The 26,761-nt window shown below is 36.4% G+C and overlaps 1 protein-coding gene across 1 annotated transcript in view; it reads right to left on the reverse strand.

Moving 5' to 3' along the window:
• Positions 1-26,761, reverse strand: part of GDPD4 (glycerophosphodiester phosphodiesterase domain containing 4) — a 113,138-nt gene that overhangs the window by 41,829 nt on the left and 44,548 nt on the right. Inside the window, exons 10-12 of the mRNA XM_041729910.1 lie at positions 25,581-25,737; positions 16,727-16,948; positions 15,636-15,790 (exon numbers count right to left, since the gene is read on the reverse strand). Coding sequence (XP_041585844.1) covers positions 15,636-15,790; positions 16,727-16,948; positions 25,581-25,737 — 534 coding nt within the window. The remainder of the gene's footprint in view (positions 1-15,635; positions 15,791-16,726; positions 16,949-25,580; positions 25,738-26,761) is intronic.

Consider the following 26,761-nt stretch of genomic DNA (forward strand, 5'->3'; position numbering starts at 1 on the left):
ACACAAATGAAAAGGAAAGCACAATGATCTACAATCTTTGGGACAAAGCAAAAGCAGTTCAAAGAGGGAAGTTTATAGCAATAAAGGCCTACCTCAAGAAACAAGAAAAACCTCAAATATAAAACCTAATCTTATATCTAAAGTAGTTAGAAAAAGAAGAACAAACAAAACCCCAAACCAATAGAAGGAAGGAAAGAATAGATATCAGAGCAGAAATAAATGAAATACAAACTAAAAAAACAATAGAACCGATCAATAAAGCCAGGAGCTGTTTTTGTTTTGTTTTTTTTTTTGTAAAGGTCAACACAGGTGAAAAACCTTTAGTCAGACTTATCAAAAAAAAAAAAAAAAGAATTAACAAAATTGGAAATAAAGGAAGAGAAATAGCTAATATCACAGAAATACAAAGAATTATAAGAGAATATAATGAATTATATTCCAACAAATTGGACAACCTAGAAGAAATGGATAAATTCCAAGAAACATACAAAAAATCAGGAAGAAATAGAAAATCTGAACATACCAATCACCAGTAATGAGATTGTATCAGTAATCAGAAAACTTCCAAACAAAAGTACAGAACCAGAAGGCTTTATGGTTGAAGTCTACCAAATATTTAAATAAGTGTTAATACTATTAATCCCAAATTTTTCCAAAAAAAAATAAAAGAGGAAGGAAAACTTCCAAATTCACTCATGAAGCCAGGATTACCCTGATAACAAATCCTGATAAGGACACAATAAAAGAGAACTACAGGCCAATATCTCTGATGCACATAGATGCAAAAACCTTCAACAAAATATTAGCAAACCAAATTCAATAATACAATGAAAAAATTATTCACCACAATGAAGTCAGATTTATTACAGGGACACAAGAGTAGTCCAATATTAGCAAATCAACCATGAGATATACCACATTAACAAGAAGAAGGATAAAAAACACATGATATCTCAAAAGATGCAGTAAAAGCATCTGAAAAATATGTCTGTTCACGATAAAAACTTTCAACAAAGTAGGTTTAGAGAGAACATACTCTAATATTATAAGGGCCAAATATGAAAAACTCAGAGCTAACATCATACTAACGTCATCAAAAACTGAGAGCTATTCCTTTAAGATCAGGAACAAGACAAGGATGTTTACCACTTTTACTTAATTACCACTTTTACTTAATTAACACAATACTGGACATCCTATTTCAGTAATCAGATAAGAAAAAGGAATAAAAGGCATTAAAATTCATAAGGAAGAAGTAAAACCATCATAATCTCCAGATTACATACTATATATAGAAAACCCTAAGGAGTCCACCAAAAAACATTAGAACTGATAAATTAATTCAGTCAACTGGCAGGATATAAAATTAATACACAGAAATCTGTTGTGTTTCTCTATACTAATAATGAAGTAGTATAGAGAGAAATTAAGAAAACAATCCCATTTACAATTATTCCAAAAAAAATAAAATACTTAGAAATAAATTTAATCAAGGAGGTGAACAATCTGTACTCTAAAACTACAAAACAACTGGTAAAAGAAATTGAAGATGACACAAAGAAATGGAAAGAATTCTATGCTCTTTGATTTAAAGAATTAATATTGTTAGAATGTCCATACTACCCAAAGTAATCTACAGATTCAAACAATCCCTATCAAAATACCAAGAGTATTTTTCACAGAACTAGAACACATATTCCTAAAATTTGTATGTGACCTCAAAACACCCCAAATAGCCAAAGCAATCTTAAGTAAGAACAACAAAGCTGGAGATATCACAATCTCAGATTTCATAATATACTACGAAGCCGTAATAATTAAAAGAGTATGGTACAGACAAAACATAGACACATAGATCAATAGAACAGAGAGCTCAGAAATAAACCCATGTGCATCCAGTCAATTTAGGACAAAAGAAGCAAGAATGGGGAAAAGACAATTACTTCAATAAATGGTGCTAGGAAATTGGACAGCTACATGTAAAAGAATTAAAGTGAACCACTTTCTTACACCATACACAAAAATAAACTCAAAAAGAATTAAAGACCTACATGTGAGACCTGAAACCATAATACTCTTAGAAGAAAACATAGGCATTAGGCCTCAGAAACATTTTTCTAGGTATGTCTCTAGACATAGGGGAAGAGAAATAAAAGTAAAAATAAACTATTGGGACTGCATTGAAATGAAGAGCTTTTGCATAGCAAAGGAAACTATCAACAAAATGAAAAGGCAACCAATACCAACTGAATGGGAGAGGATATTTGTAAATGATACATCCAATAAGGGCTTAATATAAAAAAAACATATAAGTATCTTATATAACTCAACAATATAAAAAAATCTGATTTTAGGGATCCCTGGGTGGCGCAGCGGTTTGGCGCCTGCCTTTGGCCCAGGGCGCGATCCTGGAGACCCGGGATCGAATCCCACGTCAGGCTCCCGGTGCATGGAGCCTGCTTCTCCCTCTGCCTGTATCTCTGCCTCTCTCTCTCTCTCTGTGACTATCATAAATTAAAAAATAAATAAAAAAAAAAATAAAAAAAAAATCTGATTTTAAAAATTGGCAGAGGATCTGAACAGATGTATTTCCAGAGAAGACATACAGATGGCCAAAAGACACATGAAAAGATGTTCAATCTCACTCTTCATTAGAGAAATGCAGATCAAAATCACAATGAGACATCACCTTACACCTGTCAGAATGGCTAGCTAGTATCAATAAGGCAAGAAGTAACAAGAGCCGGTGAGGATGTGGAGAAAAAGGAACCCTTATACACTGTTGGTGGAAACGTAAATTATACATACCTCTATGTTTATTGCAGCTTTATTTACAATAAGCCAAGATATAGAAGCAGCCCAAATGTCCACCAAAATGAAGATGTGGTATATTTATATACAATGAAATATTACTCAACCATAAAAAGAAAGAGGTCTCACCATTTGCCATAATATAAATGGACCTAGAAAATATTATGCTAACTTAAGTTAGACAAAAAAAGACAAATTCTATATGATTTCAATTAAATGTGGAATCTTAAAGACAAAGTAAATGAATAACCAACAAACCAACCACATAGTAACAGATTCACAAACAGAACAAACTGCTGGTTGCCAGATGGAATGGGGTTGGAGGGCATAGGCAAAATAGGTAAAGGGGAGTGGGAAATACAGGTTTCCAGGGCAGCCCCGGTGGCCCAGCAGTTTGGCGCTGCCTTCGGCCCGGGGTGTGATCCCTGGAGATCCAGGATCAAGTCCCGCATTGGGCTCCCTGCATGGAGCCTGCTTCTCCCTATGCCTGTGTCTCTGCCTCTCTCTCTGTCTGTCATGAATAAATAAAGTCTTAAAAAAAAAAAAGAAATACAGGCTTCCAGTTACGGAATGAATAAGTCCATAAAGGGATAAAAGGTACAGCATAGGGAATAAAGCCAATGGTATTGTAATAGCCTTATATGGTGACAGGTGGTAGCTATACTTGTGGTAAGCATAGCACAGAGTTGTTGTACACCTGAAACTAATGTAACATTGTGTCAACTATACCTCAATAAAAAATGAAGTGTTTTGGGTAACCCAGGTGGCTCAGCGGTTTAGTGCCACCTTCAGCCCAGGGCCTGATCCTGGAGGCCCGGGATTAAGTCCCGTGTCAGACTCTGGCATGGAATCTGCTCTCCCTCTGCCCATGTCTCTGCATCTCTCTGTGTCTCTCATGAATAAATAAATAAAAGCTTTTAAAAAAAACGAAGTGTTTTGAGAAAAGTAAATTATGAGAGCAGATATATACCATCTATTCTACACTTTAAGATTTAAAAAACTAAAGTATGTTTTTCTTAGAGTATTATTATACAGTATGGATTTTATTTTAAAGATTTTTCTATTATTTTTTAAAAGATTGTTTTAGATAGAGAGCACAAATGACCACAAGAATGAATGAGGGGAGGGGGCAGAGAGAGAGGGAGAATCTCAAGGATACTCCCTGCTGAGTAAGGAACCCAACGCAGGGCTTGATCTCATGAAACTAAGATTGTGACCAAAGCCGAAATTAAGAGTCGGATGCTCAACTGACTAAGCCATCCAGACGGCCCAGTGTGTATTTTAAATTTGGAATTATCCACTAATAGAATTGCCATTTAAAACTCCATATCTAATTCCAGCCTTCCATAAAAAGGTTTTTGCTCCTGTTGTCATATCTAAAACTCAAACATAAAGTTTCTACAAACAAAAAAATGAAGAGCAAATTAAACTTTAAGTAAAAGAAAATAAAGAACAGGAATCAATGAAATGAGAAAGTAAATTTGCAACAGATAAAGGGTAACAAAGCCAAAACTGGGTGTTTTGAAAGGATTAATAAAATTCATTAACTCCTAGCAAGACTGACCAAGGAAGAGAAGGAAAATAAAAATTTCTACTATTAAAATGCATTGGCAAATGACGTATCTGATTAAGGGTAAGTCTCAAAATCTATACAGAATTTATGAAACTCAAAGCCCCCAAAATAAATAACCCAGCTAAGAAATGGGCAGAAGACATGAATAGACATTTTCCAAAGAAGATATCCAGATGGTTAACTGACAGATGAAAAGATGTTCAACATCATTCTTCATCAGGGAAATACAAATCAAACCACAATGAGATACAACCTCAAATCATTTTAGTCAGAATGTCTAAAATAACAACACATTTTAGTCAGAATGGCTAAAATAACAACACTTTTTAGTCAGAATGGCTAAAATAACAACACAAGAAACAAGAGGTGTTGGCAAGGATGTGGAGAAAGGGGAACCCTCTCATACTGTTGGTGGGAATGCAATCTATTGCAGCCACTCTAGAGAACAGTTTGGAGGTTCCTCAAAAAGTTAAAAATAAAAATACCCTATGACCCAGCAATTGCACCACTAAGTATTCAACCAAAGCATACATAAATACAGATTCAAAGGGGTACATGTACTCTAATGTTTATAGCAGCATTACCAACAATAGCCAAACTACAGAGAGAGCCCAAATATCCATCAACTGATAAGTAATATGGATACAGAAGAAGAGTGGAATATTATTTAGCCACCAAAAAGAATGAAGTCTTGCCATTTGCAGTGACACATACGGAGCTAGAGTGTATTATGCTAAGTGAAATAAGTTAGTCAGAGAAAGACAAATTCCATATGACTTCACTCATATGTGGAATTTAAGAAATAAAACAGATAAACATAGAGGAAGGGGAAAAAAGAGAGGAAGCAAACCACAGGGATTCTTAACTAGAGAGAACAAACTGAGGCTTGATGGAGGGAGGGGGGTGGAGGATGAGCTAAGAGGTTGATAGGTATTATGGAGGACACTTGTGATGAGCACTAGGTATTATATGTAAGTGCTGGATCACTAAGTTCTACTCCTGACACCAATATTACCCTATATGTTAACTACCTAGAATTTAAATAAAAACATCAAACAAAGGGAAAAAAAGTATTGGATGGAACGAGAAGTAAATGAACTAAATGCTAACAAACTGTTCACTTTAAAATGGTTAATTTCAAGGACAGACTCGAAGGTGGTGGAGGAATAGGAGACCTTAGTTTCATCTAGACCCAGGAATTCATCTAGATAGCTATCAATTCATTCTGAATACCTGCAAACTTAATCAGAGAGCTAAGAAAAGAATAGCTGCAACTCTACAAATAGAAAAGCAACCACTTTCAGCAAGAATGACAAGACAGAAAAACTCACCTAAAAAAAGAGAACAGGAGGCAGTACTGACAGGGACCTAATCTGTATGGGGCATAAGTAAAATGTTGGAACTAGAGTTCAGAAGAACGATTATAAAGATACTAGCTGGGTTTGAAAAAAGCACAGAAGACACTAGAGAATCCTTTTCTGAAGAAATAAAAGAACTAAAATCTAATGAAGTCAAAATAAAAAAGGTTATTAATGAGATGCAATAAAAAATGGGAGACTCTAACTGCCAGGATAAATAGGCAGAAGAGAATTTGTGATCTAGAAGACAAAATGATAGAGAATAAAGAAGTTCAGAAAAAAAAAGAGATAAACAACTACTGGATGATGAGGAGGGAATTCAAGAAATAAGTGATACCATGGAGCAAAACAATATTAGAATAATTGGGATTCCAGAAGAGGAGGAAGAGGGGTGGAGTAGAAGGTATACTGGAGCAAATTATAATGGAGAACTTCCCTAATCTGGGGAAAGAAATAGGCATCCAAGTCCAGGAGGCACAGAGAACCCCCCTAAAAATCAATAAAAATAGGTCAACACCCTGACATACAATTGTGAAACTGGCAAACCTCAGAGACAAAGAGAAAATCCGGAAAGCAGCCCAGGACAATAGGTCTGTAACCTAAAATGGCAGAAACACTAGACTGGCATCAGACCTTTCCACAGAGGCCTGGCAGGCCAGAAAGGACTGGCATCACATATTCAGAATGCTAAATGTGAAAAATATGCAGCTACGAGTGCTTTACCCATCTAGAATGTCATTCAAAATAGGAAAGATAAAAAGCTTCCAGACAAAGAGAAACTAAAACAATTTGTGATCACCAAACCAGCCCTACAAGAAATATTAAAAGGGATCCTTTAAGTGAAGAGAGAGCCTCTCTCTCTCTCTCTCTCTGTGTGACTATCATAAATTAAAAAAAAAAAAAAAAAGTAAAATCTTTAAAAAAAAAAGTAACATAGACTAGAAAGGAACAGAGACAACATACAGAAATACTGACTCTCCAGGTAATACAAGGGCACTAAATTCATGTCTTTCAACAATTACTCTGAATGTAAATGGGTTAAATGCCAAAGTCAAAAGACATGGGGTATCAGACTGGATAACAAAGCAAGACCCATGGATATGCTATCTGCAAGAGGCTCATTTTAGACCCAAAGACACCTCAAGATTTAAAGTCGGGGGTGAGGGATCCCTGGGTGGCGCAGCGGTTTGGCGCCTGCCTTTGGCCCAGGGCGCGATCCTGGAGACCCGGGATCGAATCCCACATCAGGCTCCCGGTGCATGGAGCCTGCTTCTCCCTCCGCCTGTGTCTCTGCCTCTCTCTCTCTCTCTGTGACTATCATAAATAAATAAAAATAAAAATAAAAAAAAAAATAAAAAAAAAAAATAAAGTCGGGGGTGAAAAACCATTTATCATGCTAACAGACATCAAAAGAAAGCTGAAGTGGTGATCCTTATATCAGACAAATTAGATTTCAAACCAAAGACTGTATTAAGAAATGAGTAAGGACACTATATCATAATTAAAAAGTTTATCCAATAAGAGGACCTAACAATTGTAAATATTTATGTCCCTAACCTGGGAACATCCAATTTTATTAGCCAATTAATAACAAAATTAAAGAAACACATCAATAATAATACAATAATAGTAGGATATTTTAACACTCTACTCAAGCAATGGATAGATCACTTAAGCAGAAGATCAACAAGGAAACAAGGGCTTTGAATGACACACTGGACCAGACAGATTGCACAGATATATTCAGAGCATTCCATCCTAAAGCAACAGAATACACATTCTTCTCAAGGGGGCACATGGAACATTTTCCAGAAGAGATCACATACTAGGTCACAAATCAGGTCTCAACGGGTACCAAAAGACTGGGATAATTCCCTGGATATTTTCAGACTGTAATGCTTTGAAACTGGAATTCAATTACAAGAGGAAATTTGGAAAGAACTCAAACACATGGAGGTTAAAGAGCATCCTATAAAGAATGAAGGACTCAATCAGGAAATTAAAGATGAATTTTTATTTATTTTTAATTTTTTTATTGGAGTTCAACTTGCCAACATATAGCATAACACCCAGTGCTCATCCTGCCAAGCACCCCCCTCAGTGCCCATCACCCAGTCACCCCAACCCCCCACCCACCTCCCCTTCTACCACCCCTTGTTCATTTCCCAGAGTTAGGTGTCTCATGGAAACAAATGAAAATGAAAATACAACTGTTCAAAAACCTTTGGGATGCAGCAAAGTCAGTCCTAAGAGGAAAGTATATAGCACCACCAGCCTTTCTCAAGAAACAAGAAAGGTCTCAAATAGACACCCTAACCTTACACCTAAAGGAGCTGGAGAAATAACAGTAAATAAAGCCTAAAACTAGCAGGAGATGAGAAATAATAAAGGTTAGAGTAGAAATCAATGAAATAGAAACCAAAAGAACAGTAGAACACATCATCGAGATTAGGAGCTGGTTCTCTGAAAGAATTAATAAGATTGATAAACTCCTGGACAGACTTCTCAAAAAGAAAAAAGGACTCCAATAAATAAAATCATGAATAAAAGAAGAGAGATCACAACTAACATCAAAGAAATACAAACAGGGATGCCTGGGTGGCTCAACAGTTGAGCATCTGCCTTTGGCTCAGGGCATAGTCCCGGGATCTGGGATCAAGTCTGGCATTGGGCTCCTTGCAGGGAGCCTGCTTCTCCCTCTGCCTGTTTCTCTGCCTTTCTCTCTCTGTGTCTCTTGTGAATAAATAAATAAAATTTAAAAAAAAAGAAATACAAATAATTATAAGAACATATTATGAACAACTATATGATAACAAATTGGGCAACCTGGAAGAAATGGGTACATTCCTAGAAATGTATAAACTACCAAAACTGAAACAGGAAGAAATAGAAAACCTGAACAGACCCATAACCAGCAAGGAAGTTGAAGCAGTCATCAAAAGTCTCCCAACAAATAAAGAGTCTAGGGCTGGATGGCTTCCCAGAGGAATTCTACCAAACATTTAAAGAAGAATTAATACCTATTCTTCTGAAACTCTTTCAAAAAATAGAAACGGAAGGAAAACTGCCAAATTCATTCTATGAGGCCAGCATTACCTTGATCCCAAAACCAGACAAAGACCCTATCAAAAAAGGAGAATTACAGATCAATATCCATGATGAACATGGATGCAAAAATGCTCACCAAGATACTAGCCAATGGGATCCAAAAGGATTATTTACCACGACCAAGTGGGATCTATTCCTGGGCTGCAAATGTGGTTCAACATCTTCACATCAATCAATGTGATACACTACATTAATAAAAGAAAGGACAAGAATCATATGATCCCTTCAATAGGTGTAGAAAAACATTTGACAAAATACAGCATCATTTCTTAATAAAAACCCTCAAGAAAGTAGGGCTAGAAGGAACCTACTTCAATATCATAAAGACCATATGTGAAAGACCCACAGTTAATATCATCCTCAATGGGGAAAAACAGAGCTTTTCCCCTAAGGTAAGGAACACTACAAGGATGTCCACTATCACCACTGTTGTTCAACATAGTACTGGACATCCTAGCCTCAGAAATCAGACAACAAAAAGAAATAAGAGGCATCTGAATCAGTAAAGAAGTCAAACTTTCACTCTTCACAGATGACATGATACTCTATGTAGAAAACCGATAGGACTTATTCACAAAATTGCTAGAACTGATACAGGAATTCAGCAAAGTCACAGGATGTAAAATCAATGCACAGAAGTTTACTGCATTTCTATACACCAATACTAAAGGAACACAAAGAGAAAACAAGAAATTGGTCCCATTTACGATTGCACCAAAACCCGTAAGATATCTAGGAAAAACCTAACAAAAGTGGTAAAAGATCTGTACTCTTAAAACTATAGAATACTTATGAAAGAAACTGAGGAAGACACAAAGAAATGGAAAAAGATTCCATGCTCATGTACTGGAAGAACAACATGTTCTATAATTAAAATGTCTACAGTACCCAAAGCAATCTACACATTTAATGCAATCAAATGGACTCTCAACTATATGGTCAACTAATCTTTGACAAAGGAGGAAAGAATAGCCAATGGAAAAAACAGTCTTCAACAAATGGTATTGGGAAAACTGGACAGTGACATGCAAAAGAATGATACTAGACCACTTCCTATAACATACACAAAAATAAACTCCAAATGGATGAAAGACCTAAATGTGAGACAGGAATCCATCAAAATCCTAAAGGAGAACACGGACAGCAACTTCTCTGACTTAGGCCATAGCAACTGTTTTCTAGAAATGACAAAGACACAAAAGGAAATGGAAAAAGATTCCATGCTCACGGATTGGAAGAACAAATATTGTTAAAATGTCTGTGTTACCTAGAGCAATCTATACACTCAACACAATCCTTATCAAAATACCATCAACCTATTTCAGAGTTGGAACAAATAATCCTAAAATTTGTATGGAACCAGAAAAGACCTCGCATAACCAAAGGAATATTGAAAAAGAAAACCAAAACCGGTGGCATCACAATTCTGACTTCAAGCTCTATTACAAAGCTGTAATCATCAAGACAGTATGGTAATCGCACAAAACCAGACACCTAGATCAATGGAACAGAACAAAGAATCCAGAAATGGACCCTCAATTCTATGGTCAACTGATCTTTGACAAAGCAGGAAAAGAATATCCAATGGAAAAAAGACAGTCTCTTCAACAAATGGTATTGGGAAAACTGGACAGCTAAATGCAAAGAATGAAACTGGAGCAGTTTCCATTTCATGGTTCCTCACACCATACACAAAAATAGACTCAAATAGATGAAAGGCCTAAGTCTGAGACAGGAATCCATCAAAATCCTAAAGGAGAACACAGGCAGCAACCTCTGTGACCTTGGCTACAGCAACTTCTTGCTAGACACATCTCCAAAGGCAAGGGAAACAAATGCAAAAATGAACTACTGGGACTTCATCAAAATAAAAAGCTTTTGCACAGCAAAGGAAACAATCAACAAAACTAAAGGGCAACGATGAAATGGGAGAATATATTTGCAAATGACATATTTGATAAAAGATTAGTATCCAAAATCTATAAAGAACTTAAACTCAATACTCAAAAAACAAAAAATCCAATTAAAACATGGGCAGAAGATGTGAATAGACATTTTTCCAAAGAAGACATCCAGATGGGTAATAGACACATGAAAATATGAGCAACAGATGCTCATCATCAGGGAAATACAAATCAAAACCACAATGATGGGCAGCCCCAGTGGCTCAGCAGTTTAGTGCCACCTTCAGCCCAGGGCGTGATCCTGGAGACCCGGGATCGAGTCCCACATCGGGCTCCCTGCATGGAGCCTGCTTCTCCCTCTGCCTGTGTCTCTGCCTCTCTCTCTCTCTCTCTGTCTCTCATGAATAAATAAATAAAATCTTTTAAAAAAACCACACACACAATGAACTATCACCTCACACCAGGCAAGATGGCTAAAATGAACAGGTCAGGAAATGACAGATGTTGATGAGGATGTGGAGAAAGGGGAACCTTATTGTACTCTTATGTACTCTTACATTACTCTGATGTAAGCTGGTGCAGCCACTCTGGAGAACAGTATGAAGGTTCCTCAAAAAATAGAAAAAAAAAAGAATGAAAATAGAGGTACCCTATGACCCAGCAATGACTACTGGGTATTTACCCTAAAGATACAAATGTAGTGATCTGAAGGGGCACCTGCACCCCATTGTTTATAGCAAGAGTGTCCACAATAGCCAAACTACAGAAAAGCCCAGATGTCCATCGACAGATGAATGGATAAAGAAGATGTGGTGTGTATATATATATATATATATATATATATATATATATACACATACATACACAATGGAGTACTGCTCAGCCATAAAAAGGAATTCTTGCCATTTGCAATGACATGGATGGAACTAGAGGGTATTATGCTAAGCAAAATAAGTCAATCAGAGAGAATTATATGATCTCACTCACGTCTGGAACTGAAGAAACAAAACAGAGGATCATAACAGAAGAAAAAATAAAACAAGATGAAATCAGAGAGGGAGACAAACCATATGGCCCTTAATCATAAGAAACAAACTGAAGGTTCCTGGAGGGAAAGGATAACTGGGTGATGGGCATTAAGAAGGGCACATGATGGGATCCCTGGGTGGCGCAGTGGTTTGGCGCTTGCCTTTGGCCCAGGGCGCGATCCTGGAGACCCGGGATCGAATCCCACATCAGGCTCCCGGTGCATGGAGCCTGCTTCTCCCTCTGCCTATGTCTCTGTCTCTCTCTCTCTCTCTGTGACTATCATAAATAAATAAAAATTAAAAAAAAAATTTAAAAAAAAAAAAAAAGAAGGGCACATGATATAATGAGTATTGGGTGTTATAGGTGACTGATGATCACTGACCTCTATCTGAAGCCAATAATACATTATGTTAATTCATTTAATTTAAATTAAAAAAAAACGGAAGTGAAAAAATTTGTTTAAATGGCAGAATTCACATGTGGGGCAGAATAAAATAAAATGGTAAGGTAGATCTGCATTTATTAACATGGGAAGATATTTAGGATATATTGTTGAACTTGGAAAAAGTATTATCTCAATTTTGTGAAAATATAAATCCACACATGCATGTGTGAATCTGTGTGAATCTGTGTGCATTCAAATATGCACACAGTCACATGGAGAAAATACAAGTTACCTTTGGATGAAAAGATAAGGATATTTTCACTGCCTTTACATCTTTCTGAACAGCATGAATGTTTTCACAAGCATGAATTGCTTTTACAATCATAAAAAAAATAAAGCCATATTCATTTTGATAGATAGATAGATAGATAGATAGATAGATAAATAAATAAGGTTAATTTTAAGTTCTCACTTAGGTCAGTCAGTAGAGCATGAGACTCTTAAAATGGTTAATTTTATGTTATATGAATTTCACCTCAATAAATCAGGGTTTAAAATTAAGAGAGAGAGAGAGCACAAGCAGGGGGAGTGGCAGATTCCCTGCTGAGCAGGGAGCCAAGCACAGGGCTTGATTCCAGGATCCCAGGATTGTGATCTGAGCTGAAGGCAGACACTTAACTGACTGAGCCACCCAGGCTTTTAAAAAATGCTGTAAAAATTTCCACATTAGAAATAAAGCAGAGGACATCTCTATGTTAATATAAATTGATTAAAATAATATATTTAGGGATCCCTGGGTGGCTCAGCGGTTTGGCGCCTGCCTTCGGCCCAGGGCGTGATCCTGGAGACCCGGGATCGAGTCCCACGTCGGGCTCCCGGTGCATGGAGCCTGCTTCTCCCTCTGCCTGTGTCTCTGCGTCTCTCTCTGTGTCTCTCATGAATAAATAAAATATTAAAAAAAAAAAGATGACAAAAAAAAAATAAATAAAATAATGTATTTAAAGCATTCTTAGTCAAAAATGGCAAGGTCATAATGTCTTGTGAACATGGTCAGATAAACTATGAAGTGAGCATAATAATCACAGGGAATATACTGGATATGTGATCATAATTACAAATATTCTGGTCATAAACATTACACAAGTAACTTAAGGTACAACTGCTTAATTTCTTAAAATGCAGTGGTCCTTGAGGAGAAAGACTTGGAATAATGTACAGCACAGGAATTTATCACGATCAGCTCTGCAGTATAGTTATATGGAAAAACCTCTTTTGTTCTTATTAGAATACATGGTTTCCCTAAGGAAAAGGATAGTGCCTTGCTTTGGACTTTTCATATAAAACTAGCATGATACACTTGTACATACTAGTACTCAGTAAATACTTGCTGAGCTAAATTAAACTGCTTAGCTTTATAATAGGATTCAGGACATGATCCCTCTCAAATCTGATGCCAGTTGAAACTGTGCCCATATAACTACAGCCAAGGAATAACCTTATACCTAGGGTGAAAAAATTTGTACTTCTGGACTCTGTCAGACCTATATTTAAATCTCAGTTTGGTCCCCTACTGATTAAGTATATTAATTTTGGTGAATTATCTAGCCTATCTGAACTTTTCCTCTTTAGAAACAAGTTTCCTCATTTGAAAAAATGGGGATGATGATCATTTCTAGGGCACAGCATGTAAGGATGGTGATGATAAAAGCAGCAGCTGATGCTTGTGTTCTTACACTTGCCCAGTATTTTGCATGCACATTATATAAAGAATATTATCATCTAATCTTTTAACCAGTTCATCATGTTATTGTTATTCTTTTTTTCCTCCTTAGGTTGTTGCTATCTTAATTTACAAATGAGAAAACAAATGATCAGAAATTTATCTAAAGTCCTATGTGTAGATGATGAGGAGGGCAGAAACTGAGAAAGAGCCTGTGGTCTAACAACCACAGAACCTGACACATAGTAAATGCTCAATAAATGGAAGCTATTATAATTATTTTTCAAGTACTAGATTGATCTAAATAATGAGTAGGAGATAAGGACACCATCATAGAGCTATTTTCTATTTGAAAACATGTAAAAGGAAAGAAAAATACACTCAAAATAGTAGTAGTTGAGCAAAGAGAAATCTGATTAGGAAATAGAGGTAAAACATTGCTAAAAGAAAAAAGATAGTATTTCATGATCAACCACCAAAAGGCCAGAGAGGCAGAAGAAGCAAGAGCAGGAGCAGAGGTAAATCCAACAGCTTAGTTCAAGGCTTGAGTTGCAGAAAAACAGCAAGAATTTTTAAAAGATTAATGCATTTATTTATTCATGAGAGAGATAGAGAAAGAGGCAGAGACATGTGCAGAGGGAGAAGCAGGCTTCTTGCAGGGAGCCTGATGGGGGACTTGATCCCCCAGACCCAGGATCATGCCCTGAGCTGAAGGCAGGTGCTCAAAAGCTGAGCCACCCAGGCATCTAGTGGGAATTTTTATTAAGCCCAAGGAGATTTTGTATATCTCTGCAGGGAAAACTTTGTTGTTGTTGTTTTTTGTTGTTGTTGTTGTTGTTTTTGTTTTTAAAGATTTTATTTTTATTTATTGAGACAGAGAGAGAGAGAGAGAGAGAGAGGCAGAGACACAGGCAGAGGGAGAAGCAGGCTCCATGTTGGGAGCCCGATGTGGGACTCGATCCAGCGTCTCCAGGATCACACCCCTGGCTGCAGGCGGCGCTAAACCTCTGCACCACCAGGGCTGCCCAAAAACTGTTTTTGAACATTTAAAATCATCTGAAAAATTTTACTTTCAAATATAAGAGAAAGGAAACGTGGATTAAATCAAGGAGTGATTAATAACAGTTAAGTCTGAAAAAGGTACCATTTTATTCCCTGGTGCTTTTAATTTGAAAAATCTGTCACTAATTACATATTTATAAACATAGCTAATAATTTGTTTCTTCTTGTCCTTGGTTGTTTTAAGGTTGTTTTTTAAAAATAATTATTAAAAAAATAAAAAATAAAAATAATTATTTAGTTATGAGTAGGAGAGAAGGACACCATCTTAATTATACCTATAAAAAATCTGGCTATCTGGACCACAAAGCTATTTATGAGGAACTGCAATCCATCTGGTAATGGCAGGAGGAATAAACAACTTCCTGATTTCTGACTGTTCAATCACCTTACATAAGAACAAAACCACTAAGCATACAAAAAAGTGTGCTGAATGATAACACATTGGAGATAAAGGAGAAGGGGCTGAAGACTGTGTTCAAGGGACACAGTCTACACTTGAAAGTTTGCTGGCAGAGGGAGGAAGAAAGATAGCGTGGGATGGGGAAGAGGGGAAAATAGGGGATTCCAAAAAGAACCACACAAAGAAACTCTGAGATGAGACAGAGAAGCCAAAGCACTTGGTAGGAGTACTGATTTTATGCAAGTAAGGCAATACCTGCCGAGAGAGGTATGGTCAAACTCTTACCTCAACCCACTGTAGAATAACCTCTTGTAGTCAACATTTATTATACTGATATTTTCTTTTGTAAGACGTTCAATGGAAAATAACCGGCCCACTTGCTGAAAACCAGGAGCTGCATTTCTGACATACTGCCTATCAAAACTTGACAACCAAAAAATCTGTAAGGATAAAAAGGAAGTCTTTCAGTGGATAATCAGCTCTCCAGGTACAAAGAGTTCCATGTAGAAGAGAGAGAGCAGGGAGTCCCAGGGAGCAGAGTCCCAGGGAGAGAGATCTAGCCCTTAGTGAAAAGAGTCACCTTGGCCTCATACTGTCTAATGAACTCTTATAATGTGGCTTTCACCAGGATTGTTCTGGAGCTGAGATTTCTCAGAGTTAACATCCTGAGTCAAAGGCCCATTGGTGTTCCAATAGCCTCACACTAGCCAAAGTGGATAAGGAGTTGGTAGGTGCGGGTTAAAGGCAGGAATCATATTTCCTCTGGCTGAGGACACTAAAAATCATCTTTGAAAGGGGTTATTTCCTGTCAGTGGAGAATGCTTATATGATTCATCCGTGGAAATAGTTTTATTTGCAGGAAAACACATATTGGTTTCAGTCAGTAATCTACCATATTCTGAGAATTTAAGAGATTTGGAATGACTGTTCAAGTGCAGAGAATTGCTTCTGAAAAACATGATGAACAAATCCCTGCTTGAATAAGAACCAGCTGTTTCTTCTGTATCATTGGTTAAAGCCAAATCTTCAAAGCCTCAGTGCTGCCCAGGCCCCTTATAATAGTTCTATGCTAGTGATGGTGTAAGTCACATCACATAGTCTTTACACACATGCCTTTTAACAGAGTGCTGTTACATCATTTGGTTTGGAGTAGCAAACAGCTACTGTTTTTCTCCCCTGAGATAAATGTAACTGGGTCATTCTTAGATTCCCACATGTGGCTACATAAGTAACCACCTCTATATCTACAGAGAGCAAAATTATTTGAGCATCCCAGGGAAGTTCTACAAGGTGGGTCAGGTTCAACTGCTATACTCCTGGGACATGCTACCCACCTCCCAAACTAAATTCTACTGTAAATAATGAGGTAGACATACCAGATGTTGCTCAATTTTAGAGGCAAGGATCACGCTTACTACATGGCGAACATATGTGTTTCTGAGAGGATGTTTTTGTGTAGGGCCATTAAGATCAAATATCACAAATTTTTGTTCCTTCTGTGCAAGTTCCAATAAATCAGTTAGTCTTGGAATTGTCTGATTTTCTGCTTTTTCACGATCAGCCTTTGATAGGCGTTTCATTTTGTAAAATGGTTTGAACTAAAAACAAATATATCAGAGAATACATGGACTCTTATCAAAAGCAATTTCCAATTTTCCTGCTCTATAGCCCTACACCCAGCCCTACCTCCATTTTGCTCCATTACCATTCAACCCACCAGACCCTCTGAAATACTGGTCCTGAGATAAGAGTTGCCAAGGAGAGAAATTCAATGCAATCTTCATATACATAATTATGGTATTTGGAATGATTTCTTCTATACTGTAGAACATGTGTTTGCACTGAAGGTCCTTAATAATTTTGTCTTGACCTTTTCAGCTTTTTTTCTATAAGTTGAGGTAATAAAATCTCTCTTCATAAAAGTCACACCGGCTTCCCACATTTGCTTTCACTATTCTAATTTATGTAATGGGAAGAAAATAGGCGTTGGCTTTAGATAAAATTGGATTCAATTCCAGCTCCATCGCTCGTTGGCTTTCCTTGCTTAATCTACCTGTTAAAAATCTTATCCTAAACCTATAAAGCCCAGCTTAAATGTTACCTCCTTCACGAAGCCTTCCTTAAATATTCCTGAACTAACGAGATTCTGATGGTATTAAACTCCAGAGGCTCATTTTTACACCTCAGTTGTATGTTTCATTCTGCCTTCTATTTGTTTACATCTTAAATCAGATTCAAATCCTTGTTTTGTATGTGTCTTGCTGTGTAATCTTGGTAAAACTGTTTAAATTCTCAAAGTCTTCATTGCCCAAATTATAAAATGGGTGAAGGGAGAGGCAATCTATGTATTTCTCAGGATTATTTTGAATATTAAATATGATAAAATATTTACAGGGTCTACAAGCATGTCTAGTACATAGAAAAGTACACAATTCACATTGTTCCCTCACTCCCTACTGCCTCTACGGGAATGTACCTCCCTTATGGCAGGAACTGTCCTGTTTTCTTTGCAATACACAGCGTTTCATTTTACACCATACATTTATTAGCCATATTACATTTAACAGATGACTACTTTTATAGTCATTTGCCCATTTTAAATAATTTGTGGGTGAAGTAAGTGATAAAAGGCTATGCCTAAGAAGGAAACAGGACATGGGTCCTTTTCTCAAGAGGCAAGTAATCTTTTTTTTCTACACGACTTTATCTTTGTTCTCATCTTATCCTATTTCTTCCTTCTTCTGGTCTCCTTCTTGGCAAAGAAACAGTCATGTTATACAGTATCCTCATGCCAGAACAGAAGTCAGACCATAGAAATAAAGTCAAACTATGGTCTAGATCTGAGTTGAGGTCTGTTATTAAGGGTTTTATTAATTCTCAGGAAAATAGAAAATTTGCTTCAGAATTCAATATTCTGTTATATTCCACCAGATCAAGGCCAACTAATTCTCTTATTAGACCTTCATTTGGGGAAAACTGTTAAAAGAACACAATGGGAAAGACCAAGACAGAACTTAAATAACTCAGCTGTGCACAATTTTTAAAAAGTCCCTGAATGGGCGTAAATAAGAATGTACTGTGCAAGGACTTTTATAAAGCCTTTCCTTTAAAGATAAATTAAACAAAAAATGTTTTTAAAGGTTAAACAATATGAGAGCTTAAAACTAGATTCCAGGGACGCCTCAGTGGCTCAGTGAGTGGCTGGGCATCTGCCTTGGGCTCAGGTTGTGATCCCAGGTCCCGGGATCGAGTCCTACATCAGGCTCCCCGGAGGGAGCCTGCCTCTCCCTCTGCCTGTATTCTGCCTCTCTCTGTGTGTCTCTCATGAATACATAAAATCTTTAAGATAAAATAAAATAAAACTAGATTCCAGTAAGCTTTAAATACTATTATGGGTTAGATCTAATGGCAGAAGTTAATTGAGCATCTTTTTTGGTATATAAAATCAGGGACTTAGTGAGAAAGATAAACTGGAATGGGACACAGCCAGTTTAGAGAATCTCCAACATATGGTTAAACATTTTCAAAAAAGCACTAGGAAGTAATGAGCTAGAAATGAAAACCAACCTCTGGTTCTCCACATAAGACACCTGGTTCATCAAATAAAAACAACACTAAAAAGTCCTTAGTTCTTTGTGCTTATGCTTAGAGAAATTACAAGTAGGATGATCCAATGTATCATACTGGTAAGAAAAAGAACAATTATCCAAAATCTGCCCAATAATCCCACTTAAAGGGAAACATTACCATTCAACATACAATTCTGAAGAGAGCTATCTGTAAATATAGATGAACAACAATACAACTTCTTGTTGATATAGGTGCCACTATCTTTACTATTAATTCTAACACCATGGAAATTCAGGTTGCTCAAAGTACTAAAAACCATTTAAGTAGTGGGAATTTCTAATAATCTTAAATCATTTTCCACGTCCCAATCCATAACTATTATTATTATTATTATTGTCAGAAGAACATTCCTTTCTGTTCTATGGCACATTCCTATAAATTTCATCATTAGGAATCTATTCTGCAAAAATAATCTACCAAAAGAAAAAACACCACAGACAAAATATTTTCAGGAGTTGCAGAAAGTTCTACTGCACATTATCAAATTATGGCTATATTCATTATCCAGAGTTCAGTAAACTTACTCTGTGAAGGCCAAATACAAAATGTTTTTGATTCTGTGAGACACAGTCTCTGTTGTCACAACTACTGAACTCTGCTATACAGTGCAAAAAACAGCAACACACAATTTATAAGTGATTAAGCATGGTTATGTTCCAGTAAATATTTATGGATCCTGAAATTTTGAGTTTTATATCATTTTTTATAGGTCATGGGACATTTTTCTTTTGATTTTTTTCAACCATGTAGAAATGTAAAAACCACTCTTATTAGCTCACAAGCTGTATAAAAATAGCCAGTAGCTGGATCTGGACAGCAAGCCACCATTTGCCAACATCTGATCTAGGCCATGATATATTGACTAAGGAAGGGCATAATCCAATTCCAGATCACAAATTATCCAAAATCCAAGGCCAAACACTAAGGACAATTAAATAATTCCTGGGATTATTTGGATGTCATAGAGTATACACAGCAAGCTCTTTTGAAAATAGGCCTCTGTATGATTTAAGTTAATCAAACATTGTGGGAACCATTCTCACAAAACACAAAAAGCAAAAACACCTTCAATAATCTCAAAATATTTCTTCAACAATCATCTTTGCTGATCTTCCAAGTCATAATAAAACTTTCTTTTTGAAAGTACATAAAAGGAGAGGCCATGGTCTAAAAGTATTAGCAACCTGGCACACATCAAAGACTGATTGCCTAGTAATCCCTATTCTTTGATCCAGTGGCAAAGCTTTTTATCTTTGCCTCAGAAGAATATGCAAACTGGTGCAGCCATTCTAGAGTACAGTTTGGAGGTTTCTTATAAAGTTAAAAATAGAACTACTCTACAATCCAGCAACTGAACTACTAGGTATTTACCCAAAGCATACAAAAATATAGATTCAAGGGGGTACATGCATCCAGATGTTTATATAGCAGTATTATCAACAACAGCAAAACTATGGAGAGTATCCAAATGTCCACTGACTGATGAATGGATAAAGAAGAGGCAGTACACACACATGTAGAATATTACCCAATCATCAAAAAGAAAAATCTTGCCATTTGCAATGACATGGAGAGAGCTAACATGTATTACAGTAAGGAAATAAGTCAGTCAGAGAAAGATAAATACCCTACAATCTCACTCATGTGTAGAATTTAGGAAAGAAAACCAACGAACATATGGGAAGGGAGAAAAATAAAAGGAGAGAGAGAAACACGCCTTAAGTGACTCTTACCTATGGAGAACCAGCTGAGGGTTGATGGAGGAGGTGGATGGAGGGTGGGCTAGATGGGTGATGAGTATTAAGGAGTGCACTGTTATGATAAGCACTGGGTGTTGTATATAAGTGATGAACCACTGAATTCTACTTCAGAAACCAATATTGCACTATATGTTAACAAAAAATGTTTTAAAAGGGTGAAATGAAAAAAATAAAAATAAATTTAAAAAAATTTTAAAAGGGTGAAATGTAGCTAACCATTACAAAAACTACCAATTTTAAAAGCTAGACAAAAACACAAGGGAAAAGAAATAATGGAGATACAAAATAACCAGAAAACAAAAGATAAAATGTTGGTGGTAAATAATTAACTTACTTAAAGTAATAAGTAAGTCCTTACTTATTAGTAATCACTCTGAATGTAAATGGATTGAATTAATCAATCAAAAGACACAGAGAGGCCAGATGGACTAAAATGCAGCCCCTAACTATACGCTGCCTTCTGGACACTCATTTTGGCTATAAAGACACAAACAGGATCAAAGTGATGGGGTAGAAGATGATACTCCAAGCAAATAACCAAAGGAAAGCAGGTGTAGCTATATTTATATCAAAGTAGACTTCAAGCCAAAAATGTTAACAAGAGACAGAGAAGGTCATTATATAGTGAGAAATGGGTAAATACACCAAGAATACAAAATAATCATAAACATGTATACTCCCAACACTTGAGCACTATTTTTAAAATTCCAGTATAGTTAACATGCAGTATTATACTAGTTTCAGTTGTACAATGTAGTGATTCAACAATTCTGTGAATTAGTGCTCATCAGGGTAAGTGTACTCTTAATCTTCCTCACATATTCCACTCATCCCCCCGACCAACCTTGTCGGCTTCTAGAAGCCTGTTGGCTCTACATTTGCTGATTATACAAGGAACCTTATGTATGTTGACCTTTCTTACTGAATGTATATAAATCCATATAACACATAATTACACTCAGATTAGCCTCTAAGTAATCCATAAAAGTTAATTATGACTACAAAAGGAGACTGTTAAACTATTCACTCAGAAATAAGGCAAAAAGTTGATTGTTGGACTATGCAATATCATGCTAGCATAGTCTTTAACAAACCCATGTAAGGGTCATCTGACTCTTAGGGGAAGGTATCTTTGTTTGGATTACTATTTACTATTGATTAGGGCAAAACTATGTAAAAGTTAGATGTTAATTTGTAGAAAACTGATAAAAATGGAAATGATTTCTGTCCAGTAGAGATGCAAATGACTTTTTCTGGTAGAGAAGTCCAAAGGTATATATAGCTTTATTGTCATATAGTATATTAACTGAGTTTGTATTTAATCTAGCAATCTGATTTCAGCATTTCTTTGTTGCACTGACTATATGCATGCTGGTTTCTCACTTTTCTTTTGAGTGGGTTTTGTCATTCTGCTTTGTTCTCTCATTAATGTGCTAAATAAAACTTATATTCATCCTCACTAGTTGCAGGAGAATTTTATTTTTTTTTAAAGATTTTATTTATTTGAGAGAGAGCACATGCACACATGCACAAGTCAGGAGGAGCAGCAGAGGGGAAGGGAGAATCAGACTCTCCACTAAGCAGGAAATCTGATGCAGGGCTCAATCCCAGGACCCTGAGATCATGACCTGAGCCAAAGGCAGAAGCTTAATTGACTGAGCCACCCAGGCACCCCTGCATAAGAATTATATTTTCTTTTATCACTTTGAGAATTATACTTTAACAAAAAGATATAAGAAAGCTCTACAGAAATGCTGGTTTCTGGACAAACAGGAATTCAGCTGAACTTCCAGGAACAACAATCTTTTGATGGCTGAGTAGTAGTCCATTGTATGTGTATGTGTGTGTGTACACATACACCACATCTTCTCTATTCATTCATCTCTTGATGGACATCTGTACTCTTTCCATAGTTTGGCTTTTGTGGACATTGCTGCCATGAACATTAGGGTGCAAGTACCCCTTTGGACCACTACATCTGTATCTTTGGGGTAAATACCCAGTAGTGCAATTGCTAGGTTATACGGTAGCTCTATTTTCTACTTTTTGAGGAACCTCTATACTGTTCTCCAGAGTGGCTGCACTAGCTTACATTCCTACCAACAGTGCAATAGAGTTATCCTTTTTCTGTATTCTTGTCAACATGTTATTTCCTGACTTGTTAATTTTAGCCATCCTGACTGATGTGAGGTGATATCTCATTGTGGTTTTGATTTGTATTTTCTTGACCTGGGGGGATGTTGAGCATCTTCTCACGTGTCTGTTGGACATTTGCATGTCTTTCTTTGAGAAGTATCTGTTCATGTCTTCTGCCCATTTCTTTACTGGATATTTGTTCTTTGGGTATTGAGTCTGATTAAGTTTTTTATAGATTTTGGAGATTAGCTCATAAAGATGTGTCATTTGCAAATATCTTCTATTGGTTGTCTTTTGGTTTTGTCAACATTTTAACAGTATTTGTTCTATTATTTTTATTTCATTATCAATCAGATTAACGATTTAATTTTCACCAATAATCTCAGGAATAAATATACTAACAAATAATGATCAACTCACCACCATCATAAATCCATCCAAAGAAGAGTGACCCAAATAATCTTCACAAAACCATTTCTTTGCTGTCAAAAAGTATCCAAATATCCAAATCTTTTAAATCACATGTCAACATCACTTCAGCTACTCCTGACTGCACAGCATCCAAGCAAAGAAACTCCACAATTAAACCTAAAAATAAAGCCCCCTACATAACCATATCTGCAACTCCAGGATCCAGGATACTCATCAGTAGTCATAGTATACTATTAGCTAAATACTGCAAGCATGCCACCTAAATATGCTAAAATAAAACTATTAATTCTTTAAAAATCCACCAAAATGTATTACAATGACATACCCAACCCTATCACTTACAATAATATTTTAGGAGTCATACACTATCCATCAGACAGAGTATCAGCTCTTTCATCTGGTACACACATTTGTTAAAACATTACCTATGGCTAACTTAATATATACATTCTAATGGAACATCTCTAGTTCATATATGTATTTATTCATGTATGATGAAACATATACAGAGCCTATATATACACAGAAACCTGGAATATCAGAGTAATTTTCATTGATGGAAAGAGTATTTATAGGCTATATACTCCTGTAAGAACAAGTTTTCTTATTTTTTTCCAGTCTGGCAAGAAATTTTTTATTATTTTTTTTTATTGGGAGTTCAATTTGCCAACATACAGCATATCACCCAGTGCTCATCCCATCAAGTGCCCCTCTCAGTGTCCATCACCCAGTCACCCCAACCCCCCACCCACCTCCCTTTCCACTACCCCTTAAGAACAAGTTTTCTAAGAAGATTCAGTAGTTATAAATCTCCGTTCAGCTATCTCTTATATCAACACTAGTTAATAAAATGAAATTAAAGTGGAGTAGTTCATTTTAACATAACGTATTACTTAACACTTTTTTTACATGAGGAAAGATAAAAAAAACTTCTCAGAGTTAATATCAAATATAAATAAAACTCCATTACATCCTTAGTATACAATTAAAAATACCTTAAGACTTATTTTCCTAATTACCTGATAAGAGAGCTATTATTACAGCTGATGTCAATACCATGCTATCTCTGGTGATACAGGTGCTAGCAGTATGAATGCCCGCTGTCTGTTGTGCTCAGATGTTTATTCCCAAAATTGAAGTCTCAAATGAGTACATCTGATCAGTATAAGCTAGGTCATGTGGATCTTCCCCTAGACATATGATAAGCTGGAAACTGTAAATTGTTTTGTTTTCTTTAATCTATCCTGGGAAAGCAGGTTTAACTTGTATCAAATGCAAATGTGACCTTTTATTTTAGATACTTTAAAATACTCAGAATAATTCTAAACTCTCTAACTTGTTAAGCATTGCTATAATCTCCTCTCAATGTTTTCCCAGGTTTTCCTCCAAATCTATCTCCCATCTCCTCCTTACCCACCCTTCTCTTTCCTTCCCTCCATTCTTTTCTTCCTCTTTTACACATGCATGCATACACACACACCATATCCACTCTTGCACCAGCATATTGCAATCTTTGAAACACACGATCATTGCCCATGGTTCCCATTAATGATCGCCTGCAGCTCAAATGATATTTTTGCATGAAGTATTCTCCAACTCTCTCAATTAGAAACATTCACTCTTGCCTGTGAATTACATGTACACAGCAACACTTTTTATTTTACCACACCTTTATTGGCTTATTTATCTCCTCCTTCCAGAATCCTCCATCTCCATCCCTCAGACTAAGTTAGAAGTTGCTCTGTGTGCTCCTAAGCAACCTGAAATTCTGGTTTAGCACTTATTACAGTGTATTGTAATTATCTTTTCTAGCCTGTGAACTCCATTAGGCTGAGTGTGTGTTTATTCACCATTGTATTCCACGTGCCTAGTACCCAAAAGGTACTCAGTAAATATGTATTGAATGATAAGAAAAGGAGGCAAAAATAAACTTATTTCCCAGTATGGCTCATCTATAACTGTGAACTACTCAAAATGCCTAGGAAAATGCTGTGTACATGGTAGACACAATATAAGTTTATGAAATTCTTGGATAAAAAGGAATTAAATGACAAAAGTCAGTTTATGAGTTCATCTTCAGAAATTTCCAGTGAATGTAAAAAGCAACAATTTGACTACATTCCTGGAAAAGTCCTCCTGTCAATGCCACAGTTCTCCTACCAAAATGGGATGAAATTGTGTGTATGTTTGTCTTTATTTCTAGGAGCAGCACATTACTTCCTACAGAAGAGAGATTTGATGCAGGTTTGTTGAGTTGGAAAATGTATCTTACCCGTGATCGTACAAACCATTTGCCTGCATTCAGAGTCGACAGGAAACTCCACGTGAAGAGGCTACTGTGTGTGAAGGAGGCATTTGGCATGACCTCCCTAATATTGGTTGTTCTTCTCAGGTCACTGTCATGCATAAGAAAAGGCACAAGATCATAACTGCAAGCAGAAAGGGAAAAGAAGAGGGAGAAAGGCTGAACTCAGCTACCTTGGCAGATAAGGTAGATTCTTAGAAAGCCCATCAAGGTCACAAGTCTTACTAGGGTTTCTTATTCCCTCCAAATCTTAGCAAAGGAATAAGGACTAGTCACTCACGCTTTGATTTCAATATTTTTATGCCAAGAATTCAGTATCAAGTAACATATAATCATATTAGTAATGGTGAAAAAGTAGCTTCCCTATCTAGAGGCTTTCTGGCATCAAGAAAACAGTAGGTACAGTAATGACCTGAGTAAGGTGAGTGAGGGTAGGGATGGGGCAAAGCCCTGTGGTCCTGGAATCACACTAAGCTAGCATCTACACAATCTCCCTGTTCTGACCAATCTCCCTGGTAGGTTCTGAACTGTGTATTTCTGGCCCTAGACCCTTCACATTAGATGCTATTATTAGGAAAGTTCCTTGTTCTCTTATCTGCTTTTTGCCTTGAAGTATCTCTGGTTTTATGAAAATCTCTCCTTTCTCATTAAAATACCTCTGAAGAGATCTCTGTAATGGCCATGAGGCAATGTAACAGAGCTGAGACTTAGCCTCCTGGCCATAAACAACTAGAAAATTGGAAAAAATAAGGAAAATAATTCTTTTCACCTCATTTCACAGTATGATTTTATCTCTAGGAAAAGGTAAACAGATGAAATTAGTTCTTCGATTACCCAGGCTTCCCTCTTGTAGTGTAGGTGAATACTAGACTATGGCACAGAGAGAGAGAACCTAAAATGAACCCAACTATCATGCTGATTTGAGTAGAAGAGAACAGATTAAAAAGAGGTCAAGAGAACTAGAATTTGCAGAATAGAGTCTCATAAAGGATGGAGCTATGAAAAAGAAAAGAAAGAATTCTAGGGAAATATGTAGAGGCACTTTGAGCATATGGCTAAATATCAATTAGTATATGTGCAGAGTAAAACTCTATTAAGCTTGCCAAGAACAACTTCCAAGAAAAGAAAAATTACCAGAAAGTTCTAAG

This window comes from Vulpes lagopus, chromosome 15, assembly GCF_018345385.1.
Source record: "Vulpes lagopus strain Blue_001 chromosome 15, ASM1834538v1, whole genome shotgun sequence".
In the NCBI taxonomy this organism is placed as follows: domain Eukaryota; kingdom Metazoa; phylum Chordata; class Mammalia; order Carnivora; family Canidae; genus Vulpes; species Vulpes lagopus.